This window comes from Strix uralensis, chromosome 7 (assembly GCF_047716275.1).
Source record: "Strix uralensis isolate ZFMK-TIS-50842 chromosome 7, bStrUra1, whole genome shotgun sequence".
In the NCBI taxonomy this organism is placed as follows: domain Eukaryota; kingdom Metazoa; phylum Chordata; class Aves; order Strigiformes; family Strigidae; genus Strix; species Strix uralensis.
In genome coordinates, this window is record NC_133978.1 from 30992052 (window position 1) to 31003520 (window position 11469).

Genomic DNA, 11469 nt, shown 5'->3' on the forward strand with positions numbered 1-11469 from the left:
GAGAAGATGAAGCAAGAAACACAAGGTGAGGCCCTATGTGAAACCTCACTGATTCACTGAGCGCTAGGCTGGGAACACAGACCTTCCAAGTACAAAACAAGGGCCCAAAGTAGAGAGAAAGGTTATGAAGAGGCCACACAGAAGGCGTGAAATTAATACAGGATTCATGTTACCCATTAAGAGCAGCCCGCAGCCCTGGATTTATCACCTCCCACACGAGGTCCCAGACTGGTTCATAGGAACTGATGAATAGACCCTCCAAACATAGGTAGCAGTATTTATTAAACCGATTTACAGCTGAGGGAAAAAGACCTCAATAGACTAAAGTGACTTTCCAGCAATCACACAGGCAAAGCAGAGCCTAGGGTACAGCTAGGGTAAAAACTAGGTCTCTTGAAACACAGACCTATCCTACAGCCAAGAAAACATCCTGTCTCGGCAAGATAAGCAAACTTTTCCACAGCATTCAGCTTCCAAATGCAGTGTTTCTGGCCCTGGCTCTGTTTAAACAAAAAGGCTAGCTAAAGTCCATCTACTATTCACCCAGCCCAAATGGGCAATGTAAAAATCTGTTCATACTGGCTGCACATCAAAAGAAATGACTATAGGTTACAAGCACCACATTAAAGAGTTAACAGGATTTTACTTTACGAGAGGTTCATTCAGAGGTCAAACATTTTCTGAAAACTTGTTATTGCACTGATATTACATAATTCCAGCGGGTAGCCAAGACATAATTCTGCAGATGCTGAAATAGGAAGAAAACAGTCCAAACAAGCTGGATAGGTTTCCTTTTCAGTCCTGCCTCTATGCCATGAATGGGACTATTTCTTTACAGGGGAATTATGTACATTAGCAAGAACCCAAGTTCTGGAAAGGTACCTGCAGAGCCATCAAATCCAGAGATGAACGCCCGTCTGCAGTCACAGGGTGCAATGTACTCACTCTAGAAAACAAAAGAGGCAGCAATTATTTATAGCAGCAGGGGAAAAAAAAAATCAGCTGATGACAAATACTTTGATAAGCTTTTTCTCCTAAAGGACGCCATAGAGAGAACAAAATGAGTTAAAAAATACTGGGCTCTACTCCACTGGAACATTTAATCATCTGTGATTATATTGTATTTATATCCAACTGGGTTGGGTTTTTTTTTTTAAGCTGCAGCACTTTTCTCCCACAAAGTTCTGTAAACACTGAAGTGCTTCAGAGTTTGCAGATGTTTATTTCACACTCAGCCTCCCCTTTGGGCAACAAACAAATGCTGTCTTTGAAGCTGCAATGTGAAAGGAAGAGAAACCAGAAGTACCCCTTGATCTTGGAGACCAGAGTAATCAGTGCATAAAATCTGTAAAATTCACTATCTCCAGTGAAGTCCCCTCACTGGCACTTACAAGAATTCCTTTAAGACTTTCTTTTCCACAACAATGACACTGAAAGAAAATCATCAAGGTGGTAAAACTGTAAAAACTTTAACCCTTAGGACCTTTCATAATTAGATGCTGATCCTCTCACTTCTTCCTTGCCTACTCTAAACCTGACTACACCAGAAACCACCAGACCAAGGTTTGGTGGGTGAGAGGGAATCAAAGACTACTAGTCCATCCTCATCCCAAACCCATCACAACCTGTGTTTGTGGACACATCTGTTGGCAGCATTACAGAAGAGTCTGAGAATCCACAGAGAGATGACATCCACAGGAGCTGCCAAAATTAAAAGAACAACTGTACCTTGAAATGGCCCACACACCATTTTTATGGGATCCCACTCTGGCAAGTTCGGAGGCCAGAACTGCTGAGTAGGCCCGTTAATTAACTAGTGCAACTCAGCAAATCAGCTTAATCCAGGCTGACAGCACTGATGTTTGAGCTGCAAAACCCCTGGATTTGTACCTTACAAATGGTCTGAAACCAAAGTCAGTTCCTCTGCCCATAAAGTTTCTCTACACCCAGCTGCGCTGTGGCAAAAGAAACGTTTTAGGGACTGAGCTGAGAAATCACAGCCTGATTCTCAGGTAGGTTTAGTTCCTACTGTGATAGATACTGTGATAGATACCCCATCTCTGGCCAGGGCTATTTTTAAATTACCTGATTGTTAGAAAATACTCCCTTCAAATCTGTTACTCTTCACTGTTCTATAGAAGGCAGAGGGTTCAACGCACAGAGGTGAGCAAGAAGCACAAATCGCAGCACCTGGGACCAACCCTTTATTTCTGCTCCCAATCACCCCATGGTCAAAACCCCTCCAGAACAGCTATGTCTCCTCCCTCCTGGGAGATGCCCTAGGCAGCAGCTACCAACCATTCACCACTAATGTTTTGAAACTGAGCCTTGGGACAGCAAAGCCCATGGCCCAAAAGAGGGTCTGGCCAAGTAGTTTTGCTCCTGATTGCCAGGAAAGATTCCTGGGATACGCTCCCAAGAAATCCTCTATTTTATCCAACAACTAATGAAAGTTGGCAGCAATGGGGTGGGTATTGAGACCATGGGTGCCCTCATCTCTGAGCCAGTCCAGTTCCCTGTGCCTCTTCCTGTCCAGCCCCACAGACTCCCACAGAGCCATGACATACACTCAGCAGCTGTGGGGAAGAGAGGGGTCAGGATACCCTGTGCCCTCTGCACACCCCTAGCTGACTGGGTGGATCGGCCTCAGCCCACCACAGCACCACCGTCACCACTAACCCCCTTTAAAATAGCGACAGAGGCATCAGCAGATAGAGAGGACAAAGTCGTTCAGGGAACAGAATCAAGCACCCGTTTCCCCAGCTACCAGTCTCACAGCAGGACAGAACATGAAGGCAGAGCGATGCTGGGCCTGAGGAGCATTCCCCATTTCAGTATTTCCTAATGACTGTTCAGCCTGTTGACTGCTACAACTCCCCCTCTCCTACAGACACCATCTCCCAGGGTCTGATACCTAAAGGGGATGCTGGAAATTTCCCACTGTGGATCATATCACTAAGTACATCTTAAATCAGACCAGTGATTTCTCTTGCCTTTCTCTTGACCAACGCAGCAGAGACTGCAGGCTGCTTTGTGCAGACAAGCAATCTCATATAGGAAGGGTTAACACTGAGCTAGCTGCACTAACAGCACAGAACAGTGAAATGGATTAAAACAATTTAAAAAAAAAATCTAAAAGGAAAAAAGAAGTCTATCAGTTTTAGATCTGGTAAAAGCTGACCTAAACTAACAAAGACCTTGACTGTGTGGGAAATATCTCGTGCTGTCCCACTCACAGACAAATTCAGGGAATGTTGTAAGAGTTTACAATGAGGCAGATGGGCTTTAAAAGGAAGTATGAGGGATCTGGAGGGGAAGATGGTTCATTCATCTGTCAGTCTGAATTCTTGCACACCCACCTGTTCTGTTCCATGCAGCAACCCCCACTGTGCAAAGATGAGCCCATGTTTTGTACAAGCTAAAATTACAAGGCGAACACCTGCGTACGCCACACAAAGTACAGGCCACAGCACAGTCAGAACAAGGTATTTCCCTGGGGCTTATCTTGCAGCTTCAATGGCCTTCAACCTGGCCCTCATCGGGTCTTTCACGTCTGCTTTCCACCACACCTGTCAGCCCTTGACACACAGACAAAACTGGGGGCTGCATCACAGAAACCCTCAGCCAAGCCAGGAAGAACCCAAAAAAATCAGTGGTGCTTATCACCAGAGCATGGTTGGGCCATTAACACATTAAAGCTTATTCTATCCTAATGTCAACCAAGATCAGCAATGGGAAGTGCAGTTCGCTGCCCTTCGAGCTATGACACTGATGCTATTAAAGAACAAACACTGCTGTGTACTTGGAAGGCTGGTATTCACTGCCAAAAACCTAAGTGCATTGGTAAGATCTGGAACAGGTCAGTGCAACCTGTGCACAAGCTGTCTCTTGCTTTATAGCTCTGATTCCTCAGCTCAGAACAAGTGTGTGTCAGAGGAGCCAGCCCTGAGCAGAAGACAGCATCTCTGCCAACCCAAACATGGGGCCCTGAGCTGGACAGGTGTTTCCTTGATGTGGAAGACCAGCCAGATCTGACCAAATTTGTTTTCACTGAGTCAAGTCCTGGGGGTGGAAGCCAGCCCCAGTTAAGCTGTGACTGGCTCCAAACCCAAGCTTTAATCCAAACATCATTCCCTCCCATTAAGAAGAAAGCTCCTCCAATCTCTGAATATTCCCGTATGGGCAAACTCCAGATTCAATGTAAACTGGGTGACTCAACATAAAAATGGATCCTGCACTTACCACTGCAATACCCCAAAAGCTTAGACAGGCATTTTTAACCGAACCACAAAGGACTTAGGTGCTTCATTCCCAAAATTCTCATCCAGGTTCCCAAGGAAACAGTCCGTTTCTTCTGATTGCTTATCACCAGCATCAGAAGTTTCAAAAATCAAAGCAGCCAACATCCAGGGCTAGATGCAAGAGCCACAAATCCAAGGTATTAGCAGCCTTGGTTAAGTCAAAGTCAGAGCCAGCTGTTTGAGAAGCTCTGCAAGTCTTTCAGCTCCTTACACAACTAAGCATGGAAAGCAAAGGATACAACTGGTGGCAAGCCTCCTGGCAGTATTATAACCTAAGCCTTCTAGCCTTGGCAGGAAAAGCAGTATTAAAAGCATCACAGAGCTCAGAGTTCAAACATTGCCAGTGTTACAAAGAGAAACTAGTCAGCAAGTTGCAGCATCAGGGTGTATCAGCATCGGTCCCATCCAGGGGTCCCTTTGCAACCTAGAAGGGAATAAAGTTTCTCCCAACCTGAACCCTGTGTCAACACCACAGGAGGGAAAGCCCTCTTTGTTGACAAGTTCTCTGATGTGGATGCCAGGACAGCCTCAGGAACAGCTGAAAGAGGCAAGGACAGCAATAAGTAGCTTGGGCTGTGGGGAGGAAATGGCTCAAGCCACCAAAAGTTTGGGTATCATTAAACTACAGTCTTCTGAGTCATGGAGGGAGCTGCGGAAGAGCAAGATCTGACTGCAGGGCTGTAAAGTTCTTATCTGCATACAGGAAACAAACCCTTGCTTGGAACGTGGGGAAGTTGCAAATCACAGCTCATCACAATTTACCTGGAATCAGTAAGCCTGTTCTGGGATCAACAGGTTTCTGCCAATACCTAAAATTGCACCAGTTCCCAAACCTCACAGACAAAATCCTGCACAAGCTAGTCAGGAGGCGCCAGAATCAGTGGCTTTTAGTAATCGTTTCCATTCAGATAGATTTGCTCTACAGAGAAACCTGACCAACTCGCCCGGCAGGAAATAGCAACATGGGGTTCTCTGCTTAACTGCACTCTGTCAAGGAAAAGAAAGCAACAGAAAAACCCAGAAGTCCTGAGGGTCACATTCTTCAACTCACATGACAGCATTTAACGTCTAGTGAAATGAAACCAGAGTTATATATGGACAGAGGCAGCTTGAGGCAGGAATGCAGCAGACAATAGCAGCTGCAGAAAACGCCTTCCCTCTACCTGCCCAAGTTTGGATCTCCCTAAGAGGAAACCCGATGCTGCACATACAGTCCCAGGACACAGGCAAGTCTGGACCCAGCTCACCCCAGCGCCAAGTCAAGGGCAAAGGTTCCGATTCAGTTGCATTTTGCTCCCGTGCACCCTGGGGTAAAAGGGAGCTTTGGGTGTAAGCCAGGAAAGCTTCAGGTCTTTTGTTTCCTGAAAATGGCTGAGGAGGGAAAAACCCTTGGCAGTTCTTGGGTCTCCTAAGAGAGCGAACGGAAGAGTGAAACTAGCATGTGAGCAGGCAGGGGAGGTAAAAGGCAGTTCAGCAATTTAAAATTAATGTCACAAACTACAAAAATCTTAACGGTGGAAGCGGCACACAACACGGTCACCACCACAGGTTACCACCCTGGGCCCAGACCTCCCTCCTATCTTTAGTGCACAGAACAAGCTGATGCAGAGCAGCATCGAAAGGGAAGTGTCATGGCCTGTTTCTTCCCTGCCTCTGCAAAGGCCCTCTGCATGGGATCTGAAGGGCTTAGCATAAGGCAGCAAATTCCAGCAAGAACTGGATCTAGCAAAGGGAAAGCTCTGCAACTAATCCTTCGACACCTTGCTTAACAGTATGTGTTGATCAGGAGGTGCTAACGGGGAAACTAAAGCCCAGATAATGCATTTTCCTCCCCCAGTAAATCCATTTTTTCCCAACAGCCAAGATGGGGACAGCAAGTGCTCTGGCAAGCTCCTTTTTCCGCAGCATGAGCTCCCTGGAGACAACCTGATGAGAAGTTGCTGGTGGAACATCCACGGTGATTTGTTACAAGAACATAAAAACCTTAGTCTCCTGAATAGACTCCAGAAACTTTTTCCATCATGTTTCTCAGGATACCCAGGCTTTTATGCTAGAACCATTAAAGCAAGCGAACAAAGAATGATTTTAGTTATCCCTGACTTTTATTTTTTTTCAGGAAAGGAAAGTGCAATCATTCCCATAATCCATCCATCCATACCTGGTGGGCATCTCCAGAGGGTACTATGTAGGCTTGGACAGGCTCCTGGACATACTTGGGACTCTTCATCACCTGCCGTAGTTGCTTCAGCAGCTCTGTTGTAATTTTTGGACTCATCTTCCCACCTGCAACTGAAACAAAGCACAAAACTTCAGAGCTTCTCCAGCTGTCCTGGGCCACTCACACACACAGGCTGGAGGCTGTCACCACTAGAAACTCCCCTTGAGGACAACTATGCCAGCATCATCCCTCTCAGCCCAGAATTTCTCCTGTCTTGTCACTTTCCTCACATTCCTTGAGAAAGAGGAATCAGGCTGAGGCCAGCAAGTCAAAGCTGGTCTATCCTCTAAAGGACCTTTCCCACCTGGTGAGGGATGGTCATGCCCAATGGTGATACACACGAGCTTAACACACTTGCCAATCCTCCTGGCATGTGGACAGCACCAGGAACCAGAGCACCTCAGACCTGTCCTATGACAGCCAGGAAAGGTCTTGGCATGTGATCTTGACGGTCCCAAGTACCCACAGATCAGAAAGGACCCAACCTGTCATGTGCACAGAGAGAAACTTTCACTCTGAGGGCAGAGATACTGTGGCTTATATGCCACAGAAGCACAGGCTGCTGGGAGAGCAAGCCATGCAGGTCAGGAACTCAGAAATGGAACAGTTAAGAATCAAATTTTTTGAAGTTATGCTGTAGCCCAGAGTTTCATAGTGGATTGGATTAACTCAGACAAAAGGAATGTGCTCCCAAGAACATGCACAGGGATGCATTCACTGGCCATATTTACCTCTGGGCTGTATGTTAGTTCACCTAGCAAGAACACAACTATAACAGGAGAAACAGCCTGTTGAGCTCTCACAAGTGACTGCCAGGGAGTCTTAAGGGAACCCTCTCTAAAGACCTTTGGCAAATGCTCTGCAGATCTCAGCTGGTATCAGGCAGGCAGGGGTGGGGCACAGGCTGGATGTAAGACAGCCGATCAGAGGGGAAAACAAGGGCACAGGCCAGTCACCCTCCCTTGCTGTGGTTTTTCAATGGATGTATCTTTGGCATTGCAGTGAACACCAGCCTCTCAATTTGCCACCCAGAAACCATCAATAGCCAGGGCCTGCTGCGAGCACCGCGCAGAGTCACGCATCAGGCCATGCTGCTGCGCCAGCGCAAGCGAAGGCTGCAGTGGAAGGCACTGGCTGACAGCAGAGGATGTTCAAGCTGGGGGGGAGGCCTGGCCTGAAAGCCTATGAAAATCACATAACCTGAACCTCTTCAGAGGTTCTCTCCATCTTTTCTTCACTCACATCTCCAAAGGGTGCCCAAAGTGGGATAATCCCCTTCCCAGTTCTCTACCCATTCCTTTCATATTTTTAAGAACATTCTGGGATCTTACAACTTTAATGCTGTCACTCACTTTCCAGGGCAAGGTGGGTAGGCTGTGTGCTGCTTGAATGCCATGCTATGCAGTATTTTATTCTGACCGTTTCATTTCACAGCTCATTTCACAGCCATGTCCACAAACAGATCATAGATAGGAGAAGCAAATAGCATGCAAGTCTCAAACGTTTTTTGCTTATCCAGGCACTTATTCTATTTACATCTCAGTAACTACCAGGAGCCCCAAGCAACATTACAGTGCTATGCCAAAACACAATAAGGCACAGTCCCTGCCCTGTGATGTTTGCCATCTAAACGGGAAGGCAGAAAAGCTGCCTCCATTTCACAAGCCATAGGAAGATGTGAATGGACCAAGGTCACACAGCAGCACTGTGACCAAGTCAGGAACTGAACCAAGATCTGATGCATTCAGGTGTAAAAATCTCAACCCAAGACCACTATTCACACATCTCATCACAGGATGTTGTGAGCACACCAGACTTCTGTGTGACTGTCTGCCCACAGTCATACTGTGTTTTAAAACGCAGACCACAAGAAGCAAATCAAGCTCAAAAGGCACCATACGCTAAATCCTCAAATTGGTATCTTGACTCCAGTGCCTTCACTGGGATTAGATTACACCTCAGATTTATTTCCAGGACAAATTTCATAGTCTTATACAGTGTTTGCAAACTACACTGAACTTTATTGTACTGTGATTGTTTCTGTCTGTCCTCCCTAACGAGTTGCTGTAACAGTCTATAACATTGCTTCTGATTTATGTTCAGACAGAGGAAAAACACAAAGGAGAGAGAGCAACAACATAGTGACTAGCCAGCAGAAAAGAATCTCTTTCTACAAACTCATAAGGACACAGCTTCCTTTCCTGACCTGTGCTTTGTCCCCCGGAGCCTGAAAGTCTCATTTAAATAGGGAAGGAATGACAAGGCTTTGCCTTTTAATAAAGCTCCTTGCTGACAAGCCACGGTTTTCTTAGCAAGCAAGAGATTCTCTCAAGGACAAAAAAAAATAATTTAAAAAGTACTCTCACTATTGAAAGATTTGCTTGTAATATTTAAAAACACAACTAAGCTAGATTTGCAACAAAACCCATATTAAGGAAGATGTGTATTTTAGATAACCCCTACATTATAAGATATACCTTTAAAAAAATGCTCCACAAACTTTCCAATAAAATTGTCTTCAATTTACAGAGACAGACAAGCTATTTTCTCCCAGATCTTTGGTAGTCATTTACTCTGGTTCCCCTATAATTTTTAACAGGTAACCTTTCTTTTCTTGGCCATAATTACAAGCCTCTACATACTTAAAACAGCTTCTCTATCATTATTTAATCACAGAATCATGTAGGTTGGAAAAGACCTTGAAGATCATCTAGTCCAACCATTACCCTAACACTGACCGTCCTCAACTGCACCATATCCCTAAGTGCTATGTCAAGCCAGTGATTAAAACTAAACACAGCTGAAATGAAGGTAGTGGATTTAGCCATGCAAGAAACAGTCCCATTCCCTGCCCTAACTTTTTCAAACATATCAGACTGCCATGTTACCTGCCTCTGTAGTTCCCCACGTCTGGACGCCTCTTGTCTCTGCTCATGCAAAATACCATTCAGCTCTTGGCCTGGCCTTCATAAGCTCCACTGTGCCTGAGAAAGCAAAGGGCAAACTGAAATAGCTAACAAACTTTGTCCCCCATAAAACATTCACATCCCCCAGCAAAGAGCTGAAAATGCATTATGTTCCACTGGCAAGATTAGAGATGCACTGAGGGTGAACCATGGGGGAGCAGGGAATGTCAAGGGCCAGGCATTTGCTTGTCAAGACTTACGATTAAATCTTGCAAGCCTGTGCTATTTTCTGCCAATTTGTTTTCGCAATCATTCTGTCAGAGGCCAATCCCCATTTTACCGATGAGGAAACTAAGGCAGAGCAGAAGTCACATGCAAAGTATCACTGCAGCATGATGGCAGTCAGAGTCGGATCCCAAAATCTGTCACTCTCTAGACATACATTATCTACACCTCACTCCACAGGATTCAGTTCTCCAAGAGCCCAGGCCAGATTCTGCCTGGACAGCATCTCCATCAGACACGCAGAGCAAAGAGCGACCACGAAAATGCTGCTGGAGGAACCAGACACCTCCTCCCACATGCACACAGAGCACTGGGCTGCTGCAGCCCCAGGCGCCAGCGATAGCAAGGGTTGGGGACACCAGGCCCGCTGTGTCAGGGTGTGCGTCAGTGCCACGGCGGGGAAGGGAGGTGAGGCCAGGAGGTCAGGCTACATCTGGGTCTGCCTGTGGCCGCTGTGTTAGACCACCCTGAGTGTTTATGTCCTGTTTGCTTCAGATACACTCGTCCTTCTGAAGATTTCCTCTTCATTTTCTCTTTTACAAATAAACTTGTTCAAAATAAGCATTGTCAGGAACTAGTGACACCACCTCAAAACCAGGCCTCTCTGGCCTGGGCTGGCCACATGCAGGGCAGCCCCAGCACTTGCAGCCATGCACCTAGGCACAAACCCCACTACTTGCCCCCCAATACCCACCCGCACCCCAAACTCACCGAAACCCCCAGCCCAGCCTGCCCCAGCCATGAGCCAAAAACCTCCCCCAGCCCCACATTGGGCTGACAGGGCCACTTGGGCCTGGACACCCCGACTGGGCCTGGCTGACGGGGCCTGGACACCCCGACTGGGCCAGGCTGACGGGGCCTGGACACCCGGCCGGGGCCCGGCGGGCCGGGCTGGCGGGGGAGGCCGGGGCCGGGCCCAGGCGCCGCCGAGGCCCCCGCGGCCGCGCCCCCACGCCCATGGAACGTTCACGCCGTGAGCCCTGAAGCGCCCACCCGGGCCTGCCCCTGCCCCCGCCCCGCCGCTCCTCACCTGCCGCCGTCCCGCCCGCCCGCCGGCCGCCGCCGTGACGTCAGCGCCCACGTGGGCCGCCGCGGACACCCGCCGCTGACGTTGCGGCGGACGTCACGGGCTCAGCCGGCGGCGGGCGCGGAGCGGGATCAGGGCCGGGCAAGGACCCCACCCCACCCCCCCCCCTGCCGTGCTCCGACCGGGTCGGCACCGGGCACCCCGCACCGGCACCCCGCGGCAGCCGCGCTGCCCGCCGGGGCCGTTCGTCTGGGCCCTGCGGGGGCCGCCCGGCCCGGCCCGGCCCGGCCCCGGGGTGCGCCCTGCCCCCGCCTCGGCGGCCCCGGCCCGCTGCGCGGCGCGGTCCGCGCTGGGGGAGCCCGCACAGGGACCCGCGGGGGGGCTCCGTCTCCCGCGGGAGTGGGCCAGACAGCCGGTGTGGAGCCCCGAGTGTGTTGCAACTGACGGGAAGCGTCGGCGTTTAGCGGCTGCCGGTGCCTCCCCCGGGGGAAAAACCGGAGCGGAGCGAATGGCCGGGCCCCGCCCGAGGGCCCTGTGTCCCCAGAACCTCGCTCTGCGCTCGCCTCCTCCGATCCGCCTCGCTCCTAAACTTTCAAAAATACTGTCCTGAGGGGGAATTTGAGGCTGCCCGGCGAATGGGCCTGGCTCCTCTCCCTTCCCCCGCGCAGCTCCGCCCGGAGGTCGCGGGTGGTTCAGAGCTGCCTGGGACGGGGGAGAAGGAGCCGGGGCAGG

General features: G+C 49.1%; 1 protein-coding gene across 1 annotated transcript in view; it reads right to left on the reverse strand.

The window, feature by feature from the left end:
* Nucleotides 1-10860, reverse strand: part of XPNPEP1 (X-prolyl aminopeptidase 1) — a 32199-nt gene extending 21339 nt beyond the window's left edge. The window contains exons 1-4 of the mRNA XM_074875242.1: nt 10741-10860; nt 9408-9503; nt 6460-6590; nt 883-946 (exon numbers count right to left, since the gene is read on the reverse strand). Of these exons, the coding sequence (XP_074731343.1) occupies nt 883-946; nt 6460-6576 (181 nt within the window). The 5' untranslated portion in view covers nt 6577-6590; nt 9408-9503; nt 10741-10860. The remainder of the gene's footprint in view (nt 1-882; nt 947-6459; nt 6591-9407; nt 9504-10740) is intronic.
* Nucleotides 10861-11469: the final 609 nt, after the last annotated feature.